This window comes from Lottia gigantea, assembly GCF_000327385.1.
Source record: "Lottia gigantea unplaced genomic scaffold LOTGIsca_21, whole genome shotgun sequence".
In the NCBI taxonomy this organism is placed as follows: Eukaryota; Metazoa; Mollusca; class Gastropoda; family Lottiidae; genus Lottia; species Lottia gigantea.
Genome location: NW_008708458.1, coordinates 848,661 through 873,779, shown reverse-complemented (window position 1 = coordinate 873,779; position 25,119 = coordinate 848,661). Strand labels below are relative to the sequence as shown.

Below are 25,119 nucleotides of genomic sequence, written 5' to 3'. Positions count from 1 at the left end.
ATAAAGATATCAATCAATGATCTCGTTCTTCTGGAGGTCTATATGGTATTTTAAACTGTTCAAATACTGATTTTTCTGTTGGTGTAGGTATTAAAGTTCCTTCATGAATTTTTTCACCACCCTTAAATTAAGCAATCAAAAACATCACATTAAAGACAAAAGTATATCTAAAGTTCTAATGAAGTTGATCGATTTTCGAAAGGTAGGACATGTTGAACTCACAACAGCATATCAAATTAATTTCAATTGTATTCATGGAAAAGAACACAATGAAATTTGTATCAAATATTGCATTAAAAGTTGTCAACTGCTACACTGCAATCGACATGTTTGTAAAAAGGTAGGGATAAGACCAAGGATCAGCCAAAAAACCAGCTAGTTCCTCATGAAAATATGATGTAATTCTCATATTAAATTGTTGCATTCTTTCATTTCTTTCTTACATAGAATTCATGTACCAACAATTTTCAAATTCTCACCTTTCTAACAACGCCATATTTTAAAGCATGTTCATTTAAGGACATATTCATCTTTTTAGCTAAATGTCTTAAAGAACGATTGAAATGAGCAGAACCAGTAAAATAAACCAAAGCACAACCATATTCATTATAAGGTACCACAATAATATCTAATCTTCTGTGCTGAAAAGGAGAAATCATTTTTCCAAGTAATTCACACAAAGAAAGAAATCAGAAATATATTATACTATGACTATAAATATAATATATTGTACATCATTTGTAGGTAACAGATTTAAAGAGATTGTAAAAAGGTTTTTCTAAATTTTATATGTGTATCGCGGACACTGATAACATCAATTTGCACCATTCCGATTTTCAATCAGACGTCTGTGATGCCTTCAATTCCACAAAAACTAATTGCAAAATATGCTTTATCACATAAGACCCTTGAAGATTAGTGATGCCATAAAACTCTTAGTCTTAGAATTGCAGGAACCACACACGCCTGATTGACTTTTGCAATGGTCTAAATTGACGCTATTCAGTAGTTTACTGTTGTCTGAGTATGAAACATTACCTTTCTATTGTCTCCCTTTAATTTACAAACACCTAAATATTTCTTCTGGTTCCCACTATCTTCAACTGATACTAGATGATCTGTTAAAAACCCTGTAATAGACATGGGGCAATTCTTAAGATACAAATTTGACATGGGTATAAGTAATATCAGTGTCTAACTGCATCTTTACACCAGTACAAAATTTTTAGCTGGTACATTTCATGCAGAATGGAGTATCATATGATATGTTCAGCTGTTTTTTGATGTATCAGAATTAATTGCTAAATCAAACTTTTGAAATTGATGTTAAAAACATACCCTGTTCTGTTAGAAGATTGATTAATTTTGAGAAAATACCACGGTGTGATTTCCCATCAGGATGTGTAATCAACACATCCACATCACCACATGTGGCTTTACCACGTCGATATGAGCCACAAGCTTGAGCTATTATACCATCTTGTAGTGATTCAGCAGCTTCACGAACCTGGCGATAGCAAGATATTCTTAAAGCATTAAGATTTTCATCAATCAAGATCAAAACTTTACTTGGGAAAGATGCCTGTGATAACGTATTTACCAGAATTAATTGTATGATTATTTGGGAAGTAGGGAATTGTGGTTTTGTGTTTGTTCTTACATTGAAATTTGATTCTATTGTTCACATTCATGCTATGGATATTTTTTGAAATGTTCCAAGCCAAGGTGTCACTTGTAATAACAACTGAAATGATATATTGATATGGACAAATTTGGAACTGAGGTTTCGTCTTTACACCAACAATATCATTATAAATAATTACCATTTTATTCTGCTTAAATTAGATTAAGTTGTTCTCATACAATACTATGGTTTTTCGGGTTTAGTTTTTTAATTTTTGAGGCATGTTACGATTTGATCTGACATTCCCTTTTAATACTATAAAAATAAAACTTACAACTTCTTCAATTTCACCAGCTTCTTCTCTGGACATTCTATCTAATATATCATCATATAGTCTCACACCTACTTTCTGTTGACTTGTTAACTTGGCTTTAGTTTTTAAATCTTCAAGAGTTCGAAATCCCTACAAGAAAATCCAGTCATGCTATTCTGTCATGCTTTTGTTGATCAAAAATAATAAAGCAATCGCAATGTAAATCTTTCTGAAATACTATGTAGAATTGTTTGAGATAACCTTCTTTTTTGTCAAATATGAAATGAAGTTTATGCCTCACATATTTAATATAATGTAGATGGAAAAGGAGGACACTGTGCGATGTTAATTACAAACAAAAAGTTGTTGAGAAAGAATGACAAGTTGTTACTGACAACTCTCAAAAGATTCTACACTTATGTTGCACACATAATCTAATTTCTGAATTATCAGAATTTATCAACTCTCTCTTATTATGTTAAACTTACTATAAGAAAAAGACACAACAAAAAAAATATACAAATTCACTGTAGCACATAGGATATATAGTTCCAGTTTCCCATTTCTGAATTATCAAAAGGTTGTCAACACTCAAGATTAACTCTAAAAATTAAGACAGTGAGCTTACTAAAAAAAATATTCAACCACAAAATTCTTGAACCATATTGATATGTTCATTTTACCTGTTGGTACCAAGCTCTGGCTGTAGTAGGACCAGCTCCCCAAACATTATTAAAAATATTCAACACTTTAATTTCTTCACTAGATTTAAACTCATTTAATTTTCTTAATTCTCCACTTTGTACAATTTCCCAAATTTTATCAGCTAGCTTTGCCCCAACACCTCTTAAATTTCTAGCTTCCTACAAAATAATGATATTTTGTTATAGATATTGGCTTCTTAACAAAAATTTCAAATATAAAACTTCTTTCCAAAGAATATAATTAGGACCAAAGAAAATAAAATCTATCTTTTCAAAAACAAACTGTATCTATATTTCCTTAATGGTTGCTTTGATATTTACTCTGATATAGAAGAATATTAGATGTTATAGTTGATTTGATAGCACCACTTTCCAGATTTCTTGGATTGTACAAAAACAAAAAATATTGATAAAATGGAATGCTATGCTATATCTTAGAATGCGGCAATCATCATCAAGTTCAGAAGGAGAAGTTTAAAAATAAAAGTCAGTGAGTTACCTCCCATGAAGAAATAGGATTAGGATGACTTCTAATAGCTTGAACTGCTTTCTGATAACCAAACGCTCTCCATTTATCATTGGTACTTTCATAATTCCTGATCATTTCCTAAAACATGTGAATTTACTTATTCATTCGCACAAACACACACCCCTTAACTAAATTTTGAAATCTTCAACACATGTGGAGTCTCATCTGTCATGTATCATTAATATCAATACTTACTACTATATGATGTATTAAATCCATAAACACTCTTTCATACATTTGAATACATGTGAAAATCTGATTAGTGAGTAATAATAAGTAATATATATCGTAGTAGGCCCACAGGTCAATAAACAGGTCTACATTCAGAAAAGTTTGACACATTTGACCCGTAAAAGCCATAAGTAGGACTTTGCCGAATTAGGGAATGGAAAAACCATGAGATCTTGATATCAAAACTTATATCTATGAGCAAACAATAATAATAATAAAATTTATTTCTGATGACAACATATTACCTCTAATTTTTCAGTGATAGCTTGATTTACATTAGGTTTCGGATTTTTTGATGATCGAGCACATGTCCATTTGGAAGCCTAAAAGAAAAAGACATCTATTGTATAAGTATCTCTATACTGATAGATATATAAATCTATGTAAATGGCATTTATAAAGATTGTTAAGAAGTTTTCTAAATTGTTTGCGTGTATCAGGAACACTGATAACATTGATTTTCACAATTCCAATTTTCATTAAGATGTCTGTTGTTCCTGAAAAATTCCACTACATAGAGTTTTATGATGTCACAGAGAAACCTACATTTTTCAGAGGGGAATTGTCTGAACTTGTACTTGGTATTTCACTACTCAGATTACTACTGCCTTCTTCAAAATCACTATCAAAACTGTCACTATCTGCATAATCACTATCATAGTCACTTTTCACTTTGGGTTTTGAATGACTATTGAACATTGTTCCAACTTTATAGGCCTGCTTGTCTGCTTCCTTTTCTTTAGAAGCATTTTTATCTTCGCCTGAGTCAGAATCACTACAGTTTATTTCTGACTTTGTAGATAAAAATGTTTCAAGCAAGTAAGGTGCTGTATCCTCTAGTTTTTTATTTCGAAAGCACAAACTTAACCAATTAGACTTGACTACTAAGTTATCCTGAGGGGGTGTGTCAGCTTTTATCAGACGACAAAGTTTATCAACATCCATTTTGTCATCAACAATAATGTGTGTAACATAGTCATTTAATTCAGTCTTCACTGAACCGCCATATTTATTTATCTGAGTTTCAAATATTTTCATTCTGGCTTTCTCAATTCCAGCTTTTACAATAAAAAATTGACAATTTTGAAAAAATGGATCCTCATCAGATGTTCCTTTTGATGTTGAAACATCGTTTGATTTCGGTTTCTTGGACACTTTTTTTCCCTGATTATCATCCTCTCGGTTCCTTTTCTTGGAAGCCATATTTGTTATTTCAATATATTAGATATCTCGGTGTAAGAACAGATATTTTAGAAAGTTTCTCTTGTGTTTACAAAAAATTTTATCTCATGTCGGCCATTTGTAAATACAAACCTTGATCTTTTGAAACAAGGAATATTACTGGTCGATTTCAGAATTCAGAAGTAAGGTAAAATTTGATTGGCTGTTGGTTGATAAACTGGAAGTAGAAGAATCTCCCGCCAAATTTGGTTAGACAAATCACTGATCAATCTCAAATTTCCTTATTTCAGAAAAAGTACATTATTTTAGACATTTTAGACATGACATTCATGCAGTTTGATTCTTCATTTGCATTCTCGAATACTTGTATCAGTTAGAAAACTAAAGGAGTGTATTTACATCTGATTTTTCTCTCATGAAACTAACTTCCAAGTAGCTTCATACTCATACTAAATAAAACTTTAAAGGAGTAAAAAGTAAACAAATTGTAAATCAATTCAGTTATACTTGGATCCATTAATCGTTTGTTAAATTTTGACTGAAATTTTTAGTTTGACGTTTTGAATTTCAATATTCATTTTAGTAATCATTCTACTGAAAGGATCAACATGAAGTTAATTTCGGGCCCATGCGAGGACCTTTAGTAGATATATCAGTCAGAGAGTCAATCTCTATAATGCAATCTGAAGAACATTATATAGTGGAGCTGGGAAAGCTAACCACCCTGCTCTTAGGAAGCCAGGACTAAATTTGCATTGTATTAGACCTAGCCCCCCGCCCATGTAGGCCCATGTAAGCCTACCTTAACTTTAAATTCAAAATGCAATTCAGCCTCTGCACTATTTAGATGGCTCTGCTGCTTTGGCTCTGCTGCATTGGCTTTGCCTATAATCAGATCATCAATGTTTATCATTTTTGGCTGATCAGTTCCACTGACTAACCTTATAGTGCTCAAAAAAGATCTTCTTCACGTTCCCCATAGCGGACTTCACCTGTGACCTATAGTCTAAAATTATTACAGGTTAAATCAGATGTAGAGAGTAATAAGAATGGAAAAACAAATATTAGATCTTCATGAGAAAGGGAAGACTGAAGAAGTAGCTGAGATTTTGAAGAAAACGGAGACATCTGAAGTATGTAATTTGTCCCTTAAGTTGTAATATTTTCTATTTGATCTAAGTTGGTCTAATGGTTATAATGACATCAAATGTTTTTGACAAAAGTTCAACATGAAGAAATGAATTTAATGTTCATGTTACTTTGATTGGTTTTTTAGATAAAAACACTGTTAGATGGTCAAGTTTTGAAGGGGAGAAATGATCCAATTATTTTACTACAAGCAATTCTTATAGGTAATTAGCATTTAATTCTAGGTCAGTGATATTAGTTTAGGAATCAAAATAAGAATTGTGTGAGCTACAGATTCCACATATTGAGGAATGAGAAGATCTAAAAAGAGCAGATAAATTGGAATTGCTGTTAACCTAATAAGCAGAAGAAGAGACATATTTGTCATTTATGGTCATGTCAATTTGATATATTAGCAAGCAAGTATTTAAGCACATTGGAATTGTGGAATTATAAAAAGTGAAAAGCATGAAATATTTAATTTCTGTATGTTTTAGGTTTGAATTATTTAGAAAACGAAGGCAGAGAAAAACAGCTGTTTATTTATAAACATTTGATTAAAATTCTACAGAAAAATGAAATCAACATTAAAACAGCATCAAATATTGTTAGTTTGTTAATGTTAGAGGTATGTTATCTATATTGTGATTTATTTAAATTTATGCTTGAAATCTGTCTTAAACAGACATATACAGTGTAGAATTGAATTTGTTTTGTTATTGTGATTGACATTTTTATATGGTGTCGTCTGTAGAAAGGGTAGCTTTTAAAGGAAATGTGTTTGATAAGATGGGATATATTTGTAAACCTCGGGATTTATTATAAGTCTTATCTTAACAATTACCAGATATACAATGCTTTATATGTTTCTATCAATCATTTGTTTTGTGGTAATTTGTTATGACAAGCATTTTAGTGTAACACTATATATTAAAATAAATAAGAACACTATTATGGATATACTACTCCTTTCTTTAATTCTACAACGTTTCAATTCACATACAGGAATCTTTCTCCATACGTCTTATCTCCAATAGTGTTCTTATTTATTTAATGTCTACTTCTAAATGTCATTTAAAGATTACTATAGATTTGTTTTTGTTAAATTTTATCAGTGTGAGAATCTAAATGGTAAAAATTTGGTGGAACTGGCTACATTGTTTACAGATTCTGTTAAGAATGGACAGTTTAAAGGTGGAAAGTGAGTATTGAGACATCTTTTTTTATTCTAAAAGGAATTTTTGGGTTTTGATCTTTGAAGGATTATTAGGATTTCTGACTTGTAAACTCTCTTTGTTATTACTAACAAAATCAAGATATCTGTTATTTGCATAACTGAATTTTCCTATCCCTGCAATAATATGATCAATTTCAATCTTCACTATATCAATACATGGAAAAAGCATCCAGTTGTTCGGATTGGACAATAAACCGAGGCCCTGTGTGCTACAGGCTGTGCACCTTAAAGATCCCTCGACAGTTGGAAATCGAAAAAGAGCAGGCTAATGCCACTGTCCTGGCAAAATTTCCCTCATTTCACCCTGCATGGCGTTGCCCGTCTTCATTAGCCCATATGGTGCAGAAAAGTAGGAAGTAAAACATTTCGATTCATTTCATTTATATCAATATATATTAACAGGGCTGCTGATTTATTCCCTAAGATACTCCATGAATTAAGTCATCAAGAAAATGTTTTATATGGAGATGGCAATATGAAGGGAACAGAATGTAAAAGTCATATCTTAAACAGTCTCTGTTCTGGAAGGTAATTTATTTATATAAAGATTTCACTTTTGCTCACTTGATTGAACGTGCAAGGTTCAATCCCGGCATAGGTTGAAATGAAAAAAGCTTCTAATTCTTCACCAAGGCTCTGTGTGCTACTACTGTACAAGTTTAAATCCTCAACAGGTGGAAATTGAATAACACTCATTTCATTTCATCTATTATATGTTTTCCCTGACTTGTCTTTTTTAAGACAAATGTTGGAGAAGGGTGTTGCAGCCCATTTTGGTGAAGAAAATGCTATGTTATTTCCTGTCACATGGACATCAAAATTATATACAAGATACAAGTTTCCTGTTGCATATGCCAGGTGACTTCAACATGTAATTTCTGTAGTTTTATCATTTAACCTCTATAAAGCTTTAGAACAAACTTAAAAAATGTAATATTGTCCATATTTCAGATGGGATCCTCAAACTATAATACATCTGTCTATAATGTTTAAAGATGTACCAATGACTTCAGATGAAGTAAAATTTGTTATGGAGAAAATAATCCGAGCTTTCCCTGATGTTGAATTACAAGATTTACCAGCTATAATATATCAGTTATTATTACTAGCTACGAAGGTAGGTTAGCTCTCTCTATTGAGAGAAAGTAAAGACCTTATTTACAAGGATAATAATTTAGGTTCAGAAGGATCTTTTCTTTCAGCTGGTCCTTGGCCAAAACTCTACAATACTGGCACTCCAAAAACATATTTGGCACATACTAATGAGATAAACATGACTGTTAAGTAATTCTAAGTTTTCAAATTAAATTATTTTGTTCCAAATTATAACATGCAAAAGATTAACTTCGATTAAATCCAAACTATGAAATTTATTACAGGGTCATAGAAGACTAGTTATTGATGGTATCACTACCTTTTTTATGGATCAAGATACTTTGAATAAAGTCAATACAATATCAGAAGCCAGGTATAGAGAATTCTCTTTCTGTTCATGTGCATATACTGATCCTTGCCTACCTGTATATTGAGGCTTAGGGGATGAAAGCTGACACAGGGCCAACTCTTGGAAGCATTGGCACAGGCACATGAGAATTTTTTTTTTCTTGGGGAAGATTTGAACCCATTGTACCTAATTGCTTACCTAATTGTAGTCCTACTAGATACCGACTGAGTTGTTCCATTCTTACGTGATTTAGAGTACTGTTTACATATTCAATGTTTTATTTCCAGTGAAGATTTACTGACAGAAGAGAATGATATAGATAAATTAAGACATACACAAGGAACTGTTATCCTACATTTTGTATTTTCAATCAAACAAGATCAAGAATTGGGAAGAGAATTTATTAAATATCTGAAGGTAATTTTACACTGTTAGAAATTATTGTATTGGCTGGGTGATATGATATTCATCATTAATTCTTACAGTGTAATTTTGTCTGGTTTTGATATAATATGGCCACAGATTTAGAAAGTTTTAAAGGGTTAAAATTTATAGCCCAAGTGAGCAATATGCACTCCAATTTGATACCAATGAGTTACAAAGTAAAGCCACATGAATTATGACATTATTTTCATGCAAACACTGAATAATCTACTCTTTACAGTTTGTTTTATAGTTTAAGAGCACCCTTGGATTTGCAGAGATATACACATATAATAGATATTGCCTGTATCTGCTTTGATTCATCTGGTGATTGAGTTAATAAAATTATGTACATTGCTATTAATATTAAAATGTATTCTTGACCTAGTGTCTAGTTTTTTTCCACATTGTATTTTAGTTTTTTCTTTATTCTCTTACAGACCACCTTATCCTGTTCTACTAGTAGAGTATTGGCACCGTTTGTATTGGCTTTAACTCTGTCTATAGCCAGAATACACAGATTTGAGGATCATGTGAGAGAAATCATTTAAATCATTTGTGTAATTTCCTGCACTCATTCTTTAAGCTTCTTTTTTGTGACAGTTAGTTTGATATGAATAGTTTTATGTTTCATATGAAAATCATATTTTTTCTAGATGGTAATAAAGCCAAATTTTTGTATGTTGTGACATAGTGTACTTTGCACAATTATTAATTTTGTATAAGTTGCAGATTCTTCATACAAGTACCTTCCAATTATTCTAATTGCAGATATATGACTTTCTGAAAACCACAATATTAAAAAGTTTTAAAGACAATGAGAAACAAGCTAATTCAGAATGGGTGAGAGAGATAGTACCAATTAAAATAGATACTTCTAGTTTGGTTCTTGAGACTGTTGATAATAGGTAAGTGTATTGGAGATTAAGGTGGTTGAAAATAAACCAGTTATTATTGACAAGAAAGTGGTCACCATTCAACAGAAGTCACTGACACAGGGTTATTTGGAGAAACTTTTCAAATATGACTAATGTTGTAAATTCTTAAGAGAAACTCGGAGAAACGTAACATGTAAGAAGACGGAAAATGCTTTGAATATTTCATCAGTTGTAAATACAGTGTACTTTTGTATAATCAACATCTGAGTATTCCGACATTCTGCATAATCCGACATCATTTTCCTTCTTAGGCTAATATAGAAATCAAACATAAAAAGATTAGAGAATGAAAAAGGCAATGTCACAAGAACCTAAGCAGCTATATGGGTTATTGTTAACTGGAATTTGGTGAGAGTAAAATAAAATATGCCTTTAGAAATCAGAGGGTTGCCACAGTTATGACTTTTAGATATTTTTATATTCAAACCCCCATGTATGATGTATGTTGTAAGTGTTATATTTTATAGTAAATATGGTTGGGATCATGTATTACAAGGATTAGTACAGCTTGGCTTCACATTAATGGATAGTTTTGGTCCGAAGGCTGCATTCGGTAGAGAAGTTTATCAAGGCTCTGTATCTACACCTTCACAATTAGCTGGTCAACTGGGTGCTAAAATACTTCAAAATACTTTCAAGGTAAACATAAAGACTTTGTCTTAAAGAGAATGACATTTTGCTGGAAGTTTCACTTATGAAAGATAAATTACATTAAGACTTTAAGATGAAGTGAACCCATGTTAGAGTTTACTAGTTGTAAATAGGCCTCTAAACTTTTGATGTGTATCATGCATTATTGCATGGATTTACACCATTCCAATTTTCAGTGTGTTATGATGATATCAATATTTTCATGTTCATTATTTACATTAAAAAGCAAGAAAATCTCTTTACAGTTTGTTTAAGATATTTGAATTCTGTTTGTCATAATATTGTTGGTATTCTCATTTCTCCTAGGCACATGAAGTTGTACGAGGAGAAATCTTAGATCAGATATTTAACAGAATAATAACCAAAGCTACATCTCCTGTTTCACATTATTTAGGTAACGTTAATTAGTTTTAGCTGCAGAGGATAATTGGTATTTTTGAATGTAGAATTATCAAGAAATGTGTGGTTTGGTGATGATAACTGATTTGAGTTTCAGGCCAAATTAACATCTATAGCTTCAGATAATTTGGATTAGAAAAAAAATTACAATTTACATTTTGTTGATACCAGTATGCCCTGTGACAGGCCAATAACTGCAAAACTACCAAAATCTTGAGACTGGTACAATTATTCTCAGAGTCAAAATGCACCTTTTTGAAGAAACAGAATATTTTTAATTCTTCAGGTATTCCAAGGCTTGCTTTCCTCTGTTTCAGGTTTTCTAAACTCTGTAAAATCATGTCCTTGGTCATTATCTTATGCTTAACACTGTTTTATATGCCCACATCTCTATATGGGCTGCACCCATGTTGAAAGATCTTTGCATCACCAACTACATGCGACAGAGGTCAATATTGAATGTGATCCATTATCTTCTTTTTTTTTCAGAACTACTGACAGATATCGTATCATCAGCCCCTCAATATTTACTAGAATCTGTACCTAAAGTTCGAGATGCTTTTGACTATTTATCATTTTTACCACCCAGTGCTGGGGAGGGTTTATTGAAGGCTATACAACCATTGTTAAAACTCAGTATGTCTTTAAAAGATACCTTAATGATTGTTCTGAAGAAGTCTATGTTTTCTAGGTATGTTAGTTGGGTTTTTTAGGGTATATTGTAATGGTAACATAGTTTAATTTCTAGTTTATTCCTAGTTTATTCCTATTTAAAGAGACTATAGTTTGATTCAGACTTTTATGGAATTTGATAAGGGTGAAATTTTGGTATTTCTTAAGGTATCCTCCTTGTTTTTGGCAAAAAATGTTTTGTAGCTACATTTTTTGGTGAAATTGCAATGTTATCTAACAAAAGGGACAAGTGGAACAAGTTCAATTGATCGTTTTAAGCTACTAATTATTTTTCAAATTGTCTAATGTGATCTTACATTTCAGACAACTGGAAGCTAGAAAAATTGGTGTCATAGGATTTCTGATGTTTTTAAAGAATTTTAAAGTTTTAGGTGGGCTGCCGTCTAGTCAATGCAGTCAGCCTTTTACTTTAAGTCAGGTATAACATGTTTCTTTGCGCTTTTTATGGGTAGCTACTTGACTTCGAAGTTACATTCCTGTCATAGGTTCAGATAGTAACAGGCAGTGGTTGTGCCAAACTTCTGAGACTGGGTTACAAATAGGGGGAAGACTGACTCGATGGGTAGGAGGTCAACTGTTGAGGTTGAGAGCATCTTACAGGGATCTCTCCCCAAAGGAATTTTTTTAAAAAGATAATGATTGGTGCATTCTGACACTAATTTTTGGCAAAACTGAAACCTAGGCGTGTAGAATTTCGGATCATAACTTCTTATCTAAAAAATCTTAAATTATTGTCTATGCAAAAATTCATGCAAGATAAGATTATAAATATAGAATTTCCAATAAAACTAGAAAGGGTATATCCATATATTTATTTATCCATGCCTTTTGCAAAATGTCTTATGAACAGTATGTTTATATCTAATCCTATATATAAAAAAACCCATAAGAAAAAAAACAAGGATCAAATCATACAGGTGGAGACTGTACTTTATAGGTACAAGTTGATGTACACACCAGGTATAACCCAGCCAGTAATGAGGCCCTGTGTCTAGAAATTCTGGGTAATTTGAGAAGATGCTGTACTCAACAAGCTGATGTAAGATTACAGCTGTATGAGGTAAGTTGAGAATTTCTTTTGACAGTGTGAATCAACATTGACATGAGTTGAGATGAATATGGATTTCGGTATAAAGTGGTATAAAAGTGTATAAGAACAAATGATATAGGCAGGGTATGCTTACTCTTCTAGACTCCTGATACCACTTTTCATTATAAAATAATTGCTCACTTTTAATTGATATACTTCTTCATGTGAAAAGTTCATTAGCTGTTAATGTTTTTTTGGGTTTCGTTTTGCAGTTCGGATCTTTAGTATGTACTGAGGTGCAAAACAATCAAGTCTTTCAACAGATTAATACTTTATTCCTCCAATCATAATGATTTTAATATAATTAATGTTCATTAGTTTGCCCACAAAAATAAGATTTGTGTCCGATTTGACTTAGTGATCGATTTGTTAAAATAAAATAATATATATATTGGACGATATGGTTTGTGTCCGATTTGACTACATCCTGTTCTTAATAACGTTCGAGGAAAGTTGATATTTCTCGGGGAAAGTTCAATGAAATAAAAGATAAATGAATCCTGATTTAGTGTGAAAACAGGATTGACTATTTAATCAAATCATCAATATCCTGTTTGATGAGTTAAATGACACAGGTGTTCAAAACTAAAAAGTTATCATGATGGTTAGCAGAGACATACATAGAGATAGAGACCTCAGTGCTGATGATGTCAGCAACCAAGCTAGGCTATTACTTAACAACTTCATTCAGGACCGACTGTCACAAGATCATATCAATGATGCTCCAAGTTTTGGTGACCTCATTGAGCCTGGAACGCCAGTTGGTCCACCAATAGAACATGCCAGAGAAATCGGTAGGGCCCTGCGATGTATAGGAGACGAATTGGATAAAGATGAAAAGATGCATAAATTGATTGATAAAGTTCCGCCAGAAGCTGAACATAAGACCTTTATTAAAGTAGCCAGTGAGATCTTCAAAGATGGTGTGATCAATTGGGGTAGAGTGGTGGCCCTGTTTTATTTTGCCTATAGAATATGTTTAAAAGCTTTAGACAGAATCCCTTTAATGAGAGCAATGATAAATTTAGTGGTAGATTTTATCCGAGATCGTGTAGCCTCATGGATTATAGGGCGTGGTGGATGGGAGGCTATTGTAGAGTATTTTGGTACACCCACAAGGCATGCTGTAGTCGTCTTGGGAGCAGGTGTACTGCTTAGTGGTGTAATATATTTGTGGAAAACTTGGAGATGAGATGTGACGGGGACTAAGTTCAATGGCTGCTGTGTTTTAGAACAGATTGATTGAGAATTATTTGATTTTTTATAGGAGTTGTAATGTGTAAGAAAGCATAATAGGCTACTAATATAATAAACATAAAGGCTGTGTTGATAAATAGTGTTGAAATGGTCAGACGGAGTGTGGACGGACTCATTGCTACAGTCTCTAACAGAACCAAGGTTTTTATACCAGTTGTGGGGTCAGTGTAATGAGTGTATCTCATTGAAGTTGCCACGAATCAGTGTACTGGTTCCACAACTGGTATAAAACTATTGTCTAAATGAATCCGTAATCATGAATATGAGTATGAAGCTGATTGACAGGCAAGAAGAAACAAACAGCCAATTAGAGGAGAGTTAATAAAAAGTAATAGTGTTTTGATAATTGATACCCTATCTTGATTTATTAATCTCAATATAATTATTCAACCAATAAAAATGTTTATTTACTAAAGAAAACAGCTTAAAGACTCGTACAGTGACGAAATTTCTGTCAAAATTGCTCTCTCTTTACTTTTTTATAAAATTGACGGTCAACCGATTATCTCAAATCAGACCCGGTTACCCGTGAAATACTACCCGAAATCGGTTAACTGATTAACCGTTTCAACACTATTGATAAAAGATGACATTCTGCCAAAATTATTTGAGTGAGATGACCGTTTGTGACAAAGATATATTTATGAACAGTAATTTAGAGGAAATGTAAAGATTTTGACGATATTTTAGAACTTCTTCTGGACCTGAGTGGAAAATACAACTGAGTCTACAGCCCTCTTACTAACAAATGTGGATTGCAGAAGGTTTTATGAAATATGAGGATGAGTGTAGGATAGTTTAACAACGAGAAAACATTGTTAAACCAAACGAGATAGAAACATTTTTTTTAGTCAATGTAACAGTGAGATTGGCCAAGTTTCAAAATAGTCTTGGAATTCTTCAGGGAAACAAATATCTTAGCAATTTTTTACTTTATATTCCTTAACTTAAACCATTTATAAAATCCATATTATGTATTCAATATGGACTAACAATTAGGATGTATTGTGTAGTAACTAATTATATTATAGAATCTTAAACTAAAGCATATATTTCCATGTATGTACTAAGTGCATACCACTGAATTCATACCATACCCATTAGTATGATCAGAAGTAGTAATTTAGCCATCTGCACGAACAGAGTCCTATATCTTGACTGCATTAGCCACCTTTCTTGTATTACAGCCAATCAGAACCCTAGACAGAAACAGCTGTGATGGACTGTATTATATAGCGTACAATCCTATCAAATTTCTGCCTATGCAAATTTCTGTGATACAAGATACTATTATTGCAGTCAAGGTATAAGACACATGTAATATAGGATAATAAACTCCATTTCAATGCAATTTATTACAGTAATTGAAGAGCAGTGATTAGTAACAATTTTATGGATAACAAATTAATGAATATATTGGGATGTTTCATTACTTGATACATAATTTATTAAATTGTTTATTATACATAAACCAGTTGTAAAGTATTAGATGTAAATGTATGATCCTACTAGACTTAATCCTGTAATTGTATACTTAAATGAGTTACCTGTATATAGTTTGTTGTCAGAAAACTTTTGATTGGTGTCTGAATAAATTTTATTGCAATTTACGTTCAACTAATCAGATATCTTGTTTTAAAGTCATTCTAAATTCAAGATGTTCCTGACAACAAGTCCTAAATGTAGACCTAAGTTCCTAATGCTCTCAAAATAATGTTGATTGCCAACTTTTTTCTATGCATGTGATTATTTACTTGCCACCCCTTAGGATCAGTAACCTTTCATTTCTCTCATTACTTTTTTTAAAAATTTTATTATAATATAGACCATTTTAAATCATCTTTCAATTTTTTATGCAGGTGTTCTACTTGCCCTTACTTTAGAACACATGATCCCTTTGAGCACAACAACATTATTATGGCACATGGATTTGGTTTGCAGATGCTCTTTGCTGGCGCACATCCATTACTTAGCTTGGCATGTCCATGGCTTCATAATAAACAAGAATTGTGTACGACATCATATTCACAAGACAGGAATCAATATATTCACCATTATAGTTTTTTTTTTTTTTACTGTTTACTGTTTGAATATTACATCAAAGTGTTTTAGAAATCTATCCTTTAATTTTATGCAAAATAAATTTGAGAATATTATTTTAATACTGTGATAAATAGGAGTAGAATTACAATACTGAATTTACTATTCAAGGACAAGTAATTGTAGAAAGCTTCACGATATATATCTTTTATTCAAAATAATGCATAGTCTTATGTGAATATTTATTTGTATACTGCTCCACCTAGTAAAATGTTTATTTTAAGCTCATAGAAAGTTTTAAATTCCTTTAAAAATCAGGGTCTGCTAGAAATATGTCACTTGTTTTATGATTTGAACATCTGATCACAAAGGTGTGGTAATGTCAATAATTGCAATTGATTTTATCTGTGTTAAAAGATCAATTAATCAGAGATATGAGTATTGCATTATTTGTATGTTAATGATTATTGATGAATTATAATGTATCTGACTCAAAGTTTTAAATGTCACAGAACTGGCATAATTGATTTCAACCTGGAGGCAGCTGGAAGCATGCACTACCTTCTGAATAATTATCTTAATGATAAGAATATGTAGTCTAGGCATTGTCTTTAATGGAGTATGATGAATTTTAGAATTACTAATATTGTTAGATATTTTATTTTATTAATAAAATCTATGTTATGAAACTTGACATTAATGATTTTTGAAAATAAATTGAGAATTTTACAAACTTTACTCCAATTGTTTTTTTTCGAAGGATTAGAAATGGGCAGTATAAAATCACAAGTTGAGGCCAAGTGATGCTAAAAACAGCGTTTTATCTTGCCTTATTTTTAAAGTTACTTCTACCTCAAGCATGATTGGTGACCTATAGATACTAATTTGATTGCAAAATGATTCAGAAATTTTATACAAATTGCCAATCTGATGAGATATTATCTAAGATATTAAACTAACTCCCTTTCACCTATTCTGGTTACTGTGATACCTCAAAGTCAATTCTCAGTACAGTTTGGAAATAGACACTAAATATCTAATATTTACACATGGAATGAGAAGAGTAACTCATGGTCTAAATTTCTCCATGTGAATCAAGGAAAAGACAGTACAGATGATATAAAGATTTGATTTGAAATCAATGGGTGATATTAATATAATAGCACCTGCTGTCAATCTGTTATTTAATGTCATTTCTACGCACCTACGAAATATGGAACTTGTCAACCATATTTTTGGTCTGTCAGTCTGTCCACAATTATTCATAAACATTCTAGAAGGATTAATTCTTGAGAAATTTTTATGAATCTTGGAGAAATGGCGTCACTAAAGAATGGAGCCTATTAAAAATTCAAAAAAATTCAACATGCTTCTTATGAGTTATTGCCCTTCTTCCTCAAAACACATTCCAATTAAATTTATTGCTCAGTAACTCATTAAAAGACACAATTTTCAATTTGATTTGAAGGAAACTCTTCCTTGAATTGTGTTGCAAACTCAGAATTTTTTTCAGAAAGTCCAACACCTTACATTTGTATCTGTAAATGCATTGTACATTGAAGGTACTTGAGTGAGTTGAATAAAAAGTTCACAATCTGAAAATGTTATGTTCTGTGATTTGTTACAGGGATTATATGAAGTGGTTCATCGTAATACTCAGTTACAGCTCTCAGTATTAGATATGTTACTAAATCAGGTGAGTTATGGCATTTATTTCCGATGGCATTCCACTTTAACAAGCCTTTTGAATATGCTAGTAAATGCAAGTGCTTATATATATTGATATACATTACATATAATCATTTGCAAATTGGCAAATTGACTAACATTGATAAAGAATAATTAAATGCAGATCAAGTTAATGCTATCAACATCGAATAACTAATTTGTTGCAATTTTGATTTTGTCCTAAACTGATCACCTGAGATTAGTTAGTATGTTTTTGCTCACAACCTTTTATTGACCTGCAGACGTAACTTGTCATCCCATAAAGCTGCATTAAAATATCTTTGAAAATTGTGAGATATGAATTTCAGATCAAGAAATATTATGAAGAAGATAAAGATATAAGTCCACCATTGAAACTAGATAAATGTATTTTAGCTCAGGGTGAACAGGTTTTTCTAGCTGAGCCATTGGTAAGTATTCATCACATGAGTTTGGCTTTGGTAGGAAGTCAAGGCTTCACATGAAAGTCTGATACCACAAAAAAAAATTTATTTTATGGTTTCTCTTTAAATTTTAGATTAAAATTCAGACAGTTACAGACTGATCCATATATATGTGAATTTATACTATTTATTAGTATGGCCTTGGATGAAATTGATAGCACAAGAACAAACTTAACTAAAATTATAATAAAAGAAATACACGTATTAGATCATTTATCTGTGTCAGTAACCAGAAGGATAAATATATCCAACTTTTTGTGGTTCCACATTTTGGATTTATTTAATGATAATCAGATGTACCAAAATCATGAATTTGTAACAAATCGACAATTATAAGTGATCAAGTTAGAAGAAATCTGTATACATGTGTTGTAAATGTATGCTGTATATTGTTTACTAATGTCAGATATAAATCAATAGGTTATTATAGTACTGTACTAATTCACTTGTTATTATGACTAGATAAATACAAACAGCTCAACAAGTACATAGTTTTTTATTAATGAACATGCCATTTACGTAAAAAAATCAGAATTAGATATATAAATACAGTAGACTCAGTGATATCTGACATCAGAGTACGTTTATATTTTTCTGGTCCAGATTTATTTCCTTTTATGTCATTTTTAAAAAACTCTGTATTACAACACTAATCAGTGGTCCCTACACTCTGTATATCGTGACATCTAGTCATCTAAATCACTTATTGCCAATTAAGTTATAGCTTGTTTTATTGATAATCTAACATCAAATTCCTTTCTCAGTTTATAAACTTAACTTTATTATTAAGTACAATTAAAAACCTTCTTAAGAACACTGTCGTGCAATTCTGATACTGTCAGATGCTTGCATTGAAATATGGGAATCTTGTCAAGTAATAATGTGATATTTTCAGGCCCATCTATTATCCTGTATTCAGTATATGATAATAAAAACTGTAGAAACTAAAGAGAAAATGGAAGTAGAAGAAGATGATGATGAAGAAGAAACATCTCTAACAGATTTACAATCTATATTAGCTAGTCTAACTGATAGAATGATCACTAGTGAGATGGAAGATTTTGAAATCGTAAGTAGGCCTACAACCATGTTGATTTTCTTCAGATGGATACCAAGATGATTGGATGTCTGTTAGTCCTTTTATGGATGCAGTATATTATCTAGACACATAACTCACTTCGTCACAGAATTTTCATCCAGACTTGAACGAAATTCAACAGTCAACTTATATTTAAAATGAGTTACTGCCCTTGATCCTCCAAGATAAAAAGCCATTTGATATTGTTACCTAGAAAAAAGTTTATATACCTGTGTCTTTGTTTCAAGTTATATGTTTAACACTCAAATCATATAATGATATTTTTATTGCTTTCCAGGACAAGTCAGCTGATTTTTCTCTCAATAACAGTGTTGGTATTAAGAATAACATATTTGCTATACTAGTAATGGGGGTATATGAAGCTTTGATTGAATATACCTATCTTAGTAATAGATACAAGTGGGTACAAGTAATTTTAACTGTATTTTACTATGTGTAATATCTATAGAGAAATAATCCAACATCTGGGCAGTGAAATTAAGTATCCTTAAATATTAAGATTCCTTGCTCATAGTTTCCAAAAAAAATCTATAGATGGCTAAGGAAAGTCAATTTGATATCACAAAAACGCATTCGAAACAGCAGCAAGACAAAAATGACATGTAAAACATGGGATGCTTCTAAGACTTAAAAAAAATAAACATTTGTTATAATTATTTTATTCTAGGAAAGAAGCAAGTGAGAAGATACTGAAGCTATATGATAACTATAGTAAATTAAGTGATATATTGAAAGAGAAGAGTGGTGGGGGTGGGGCAGGAGGAAGTAAAGATGGGAAGAAGGGGAAACAATCCACATCAAAATCAACCAAAACTCCTACCAGTTTATTGTCTTTATCTTTCTTAGTGGACATACTGGAATCTACACTGAGGTAGGTCATTCATTCTACCTTTCTACCTTCTACTTCAATATTCTGAGACTTAAAATTCAAAATATATGCATTTTCCTTAAAAGGATTGTAAGGTTTTCTTAACTTCATTATGTGTATCCAGAAGACTTATAGCATCGATTTGCACCATTTCAATTTTTAATCAGATGTCTGTTCTTACAATTGCAGAATTGAAAAATTTAATGACATTACTATTGTAAAGGCCCTTAGATATTAATCAGCTTCAACTCATTTCAATTTTTAATCAGTTGTCTGTTGTTCTTACAATTGCACTAAATTGAAAAATTTTATGACATTACTATTATAAAGGCCAATAGATAGATATTCACATTTATTTGTTAAATTTTATTTTATGGAAGTCTTAAGTGTACTACTTTAATCAGTTTCAACAGTGTTCCATTCCCTGGATGTGAAAATCCTGATAAAACTTGGCTTTTGTTTCAGTGACAGTATAGCAGGTCATCAAGAATCACTAGATATATTACGTAATACTAAAGAGTTTATTATTCATCTGATTTCTATATCTATCAATAAATTACAACAATATCATGAGAAGGGAGTATGTGATGGTACAGCTGGGATGGATAAAGTTAAAATTAATAATTTAGCATATAGACTCGGCAAGTAAGTGATTGAACTAGTTGATCCATTTATATAATTATTTGCCAAACAAATTACTTATTTTTTTTTTTTTTTTTGCTTTTATTTTTTTCACCCTTTTTTTTATCAATTTAGGTAATTTTTTTTCACTTATGCTTGATTTGTCAGACAGATTTGAAGTTATTGAAAATGAGAATCTTGTGTTGCTTCAGCACACAAACCTGTTCTAGTCTTTTAATAAATGAATATTATATGATGGAAATACTTCAGACAGCGACTGTAAAGAAAACTTTGATATCAAGATTATGTAATTTTCCAATAACAATTTTAGTCATCCTGTGTTATTAATTAACCTAACACATATTACATAGTGTATATATGATAACAGGTTATTAAATAGTTACTATATAGAGAACCAGCTCAGTAATGATAAGAAGAGAAGTAAGAATATTAGTACTGTATGTTTAGATGGACTGTTACATGTGATACAGATTGCTACTACCAGTAAACAAACACTACATCATTATCTCACTCAAATAGGTAGGTTTTAAACATAGGCTTGAACAAAAGAGGCCATTACTGATTTAGATATGACATTTGCTGTTTGAAGTAAATATGAATTGAAAAAAAATTGATTTAAGGCTTCTTTGGTGTCAATTTTTAAAAGAAAAGCAGTCTTATGAATATAATGTATTTAATTATTATTATGGTTAATATACTGGTATTTAAATATTAGTTATGATATTTTGCCCTTTTGTTCATCCTAAGAATAATAATGTTACAGAGCAGTTGTAAAAATTGAATTATATTTGATATATTGTAGATGAAGATGTAGAAGAGAAAACAGTATGGAGTGTTAAAACAGAAACTAGATATATTGTTAAACAGATTAATAAATATCAGGTTGGTTATACATGGATTTGAAGTAAAGAGATAAAGTTACATCTTATTTGGTTTGATTAAGACTTTGAAAATGAGAAAAAAATTGTTATAATTTCTGTAGACATTTAATTTGTTTGTAGAGATCATGGCATACTTGAAGATAATACCTTCAGGTAAGAGAAGCTGACCACTGAAAAATGTCTTTACAATTGAATTGACCAATGAACTAAGATCATAGCTGGATAATCCAGTGTGCACCAAGCTGTATATAGCAGGCTCCAAGGAAAGAAAAAAGAAAATTCTTATGCTGTTTTGGTTGCTTTAGTTTTCTCAGAAGTAGTTGTCTCTTATGATGAAACAAGAGTTATTATTGTATTACATTCCAGAGATTGGTAGCTAATATTATATCAGCCAATGAAGATCAACAGAATATAAAAGAAATTGGAGCATTATTAACTATAATGGGACAACTATGTAAATATCTACCATCTAATACTACAGAATATGAGGAGGTTCAAACATGGATGATAAAACTCTGTACAGATCAGACTATAGGTAGGTAAAGACAGGCTTCAATTCATTGTCTCAAAGAATATTATATAACTAGTTAGTTATTAGCTTTAGCAGTGTGAATGCTTAAAGAAATACCGTTTAAAAGAATTTAAAAAGTAACTGAAATGATATCTGCTTGTGTAAGCATTGTAATTTTGACCAATTGCTTATCTTCATTTAGTAGAATTTTTGCATTGTGAATAAAACTTTCGTAACATTTTTTGGCAGTTTCACAGATGATACAGTTCTGTATATATTTCTTCTTATATAAGAAACTAAATTATAATTAGTGTTTTATGATGTGTATTTATTCCCTGGAATTAAGTTATGAATGTACAAGTATATTTATAACATATTTTCAGATGATATAGCTACTAGTAAACAACTACTATCAACATTACTTACCATATCTCAACAAACCAAAACATTACCGTCTCTTATTAAAAATATGTGTCAAGATATTCACAGCCAACTTGGAGATATAGATCAGGTACAGTATATATAATTTGTGTGTTAATATCTTTCAAATATTGTTCTGTTTCTTCTTGAAATGATGTAATCCTTTTCAAAAACTTTGAAATACTGAACATTTACATGAACTTCCGTGAAAAAATGAAAAGCCATCTCCTTCTTGAAACAATATTGAACATCTTAGTAAAAAACATAGAAATACTGATCCATAGTGTAGGATGGCATGTTTCAATATGAAGCTTTTTTTTGAAAAGTCGAATGATAAAGTCTTTGAGTTAATTTCATCCAACAAAAAGAAAAGGTTTTTAGCAAACTGTATATTTGCTGTGCTTTTAATTCACCTTGTCGTATTTGAATTCTTCTTATTGTTAATTCATCATGATATGACTATTTTATAGCAAGTAGAAGTAGATGATAAGACAAACTATGGTTTAATAACATTACGTACAGCAGCTCCCACTGTATTACAACTAGTCCTACATCATATAGATAGAGAGTTAGACGATATAGACTGGGTTATAGGACAGATTAAATCAGAACAAACATTATTATTAACAGGTACAGGTAAATTATAAACTGGAATAGTTATGGGGTGGGGGAAAGTAGTGATGGGACATAGAGCAGGTTTTGGTATATTAATAATTTTTATAGTAAAAGAACTAGGTATGGAAGATCCTAGTTAAAAACTAAAGAAAAAAAACATTGATGTATTGTTGCAAATAATTTATTATAATAACATGATCTGTTTATGGAGCATCCTAGAAAACAGATGATCTAAGTAAAGATAATCCTTATTAGTTTACATCATTTACTATAGGCTATTATCTATCAGATTAAGATCCTTATATATTGATGTTTGTTGTAAATCATTTATTATCATAACATGAACTAGGAAAATGAAATGAATGGAGTTTGACGTCCTAAACATGAACTAAGAAGGATCCTAATTAAATGATGTCTGTTGTAAATAATTTATTATAGGAGATGACTTACCTAATGCTACACAACAAGAAGGGCAAGAGAAGAGTGTATGTAGTAAATATGGTGTATTAATAACAGGGATACATGAGTTAGTTCAGTCAGCATTACCTACTGGTGTATGTACTGATACTATGTTAAAATCAGTAACTAAACTATACACATCATTATCTGTCCTAGTTAAATATGTAAGTATGTGTTGTTATTGGTGTTTATACAAGTCCCCAACTCTCATTGTTTTTCTTATTTCTATAGATGTCTTTTCGATATATGGCAGTGTTTCAAGACAAAACGACTCGTCTTTTTAACTTTTAAACATTCAAACACGGATAATTCTGGACATACATGGATTGAAGGGTCAAATTTTGATGGTGAGCTGTGGTAACTATTACTGATTACTAATTCCTGTTTCTAAGACTAAGATATGATGGCTCACCTCTCCCTTTAACTATGAAAATATTCCTCTTTTGATTAAAATATTGTGAATCATAGTGCAGAGATGAATATTCTGCTGGGCTTGGATAATTTGGTTTTAGGTTGTTTACTTTTCACTTCAAAAAAGATTCACCTGGAATGACTTAATGCATGTCCACAATTCTTATTAAAATGATTTTGATTTCTACATTTCAGTACATCAGTATGTATATCAATAAAACAGGTCATTTGACATCTAGATTTGAAAAACTGGTGAAATTAATAGGAAATAAATTATCTCCCTTTGTATATGCTTTCATCACTTATATACAGGTAATGAATTATTCAATAATGATTCAAAATTTCAATCCAGGTTCTGACATGGAATTGTTTGTGGGACATAAATTGTGGCTGCATGTGCCACAGACATGCACCCTTGACATTTGAAAGTTGAACAGGCGTAACTAATTATCAATGAAATACCAGTTCATAATATAGAAAATATAAAATTGTTTTCAGGCTTTAGAGAAAGAACATATTCAGCAGGCAGCAGATCATTTAAAGACAAAGAAAGACAAGAAAAAGACTGGGAATACCAATCTACCAGCAGGAAAGGTTATCAAGCAATCTAAATACATTCCTAATTTAATCTATGCTATTGAGCAGTTTGAAAGATACCTGATTCAATTAACAAAGAAATCTAAGGTAAATATACTTGACTTTGATTTGAGAAAATGTTCAAACTACATCAAAGAGTGGTTGCCCGATTCAAACAGTTCAATGTGTTTTGAAATTTTAACCCGGTAAATATCTGTTGAAATGTATTGTTCTTGCACCTTTCAGTCAAAATGTATCATTAGATGATGATAAGTATATGCTTTTGTGAGTTATGTCCTTTGTCTTTTAAAACCAAAATTATGTCAGATCAACTTTTTAGCATGACTAAAGCTAGAGTGTAAGATATATCTTTGTGCCACATCTATATTTTCTATTGTAGGTGAACCTTATGGATAATATAAAGATGAGTACATCTCGAGATTTCCGTATCAACACAGCAGCTGTACAGGCTATCCTAGATCAGGAGTCCAGTTCTTCTGGATCTGATGATGAGGATCAAACACAGGTTGGTTAAATCACGTTAAAATTTTTATATGAAAAGTTCTTGGTCTTTATCTTTGAA

The 25,119-nt window shown here is 31.2% G+C and overlaps 2 protein-coding genes across 2 annotated transcripts; one reads left to right on the top strand and one right to left on the bottom strand.

Moving 5' to 3' along the window:
• Positions 1 to 19: 19 nt before the first annotated feature.
• LOTGIDRAFT_72491 (hypothetical protein) lies at positions 20 to 4,472 on the bottom strand (the record flags this gene model as incomplete). The annotated part of the gene is made up of 10 exons (XM_009054030.1): positions 20 to 121; positions 480 to 641; positions 1,039 to 1,130; positions 1,339 to 1,507; positions 1,959 to 2,087; positions 2,621 to 2,800; positions 3,141 to 3,248; positions 3,647 to 3,724; positions 3,846 to 3,911; positions 4,074 to 4,472. Coding segments are annotated over 10 exons (1,485 nt in total), but the record flags the coding sequence as incomplete, so codon positions are not given.
• A 1,750-nt stretch (positions 4,473 to 6,222) lies between these two features.
• LOTGIDRAFT_115514 (hypothetical protein) lies at positions 6,223 to 25,071 on the top strand (the record flags this gene model as incomplete). The annotated part of the gene is made up of 27 exons (XM_009054112.1): positions 6,223 to 6,339; positions 6,827 to 6,912; positions 7,351 to 7,476; positions 7,900 to 8,065; positions 8,328 to 8,416; positions 8,680 to 8,809; positions 9,256 to 9,348; positions 9,587 to 9,723; positions 10,221 to 10,392; positions 10,711 to 10,798; positions 11,293 to 11,494; positions 11,800 to 11,914; positions 12,434 to 12,556; positions 17,511 to 17,579; positions 17,920 to 18,021; positions 18,950 to 19,123; positions 19,431 to 19,552; positions 19,821 to 20,024; positions 21,031 to 21,182; positions 21,787 to 21,833; positions 21,887 to 22,079; positions 22,439 to 22,566; positions 22,946 to 23,105; positions 23,529 to 23,713; positions 24,156 to 24,272; positions 24,483 to 24,644; positions 24,937 to 25,071. Coding segments are annotated over 27 exons (3,594 nt in total), but the record flags the coding sequence as incomplete, so codon positions are not given.
• Between the last annotated feature and the right edge of the window lie 48 nt (positions 25,072 to 25,119).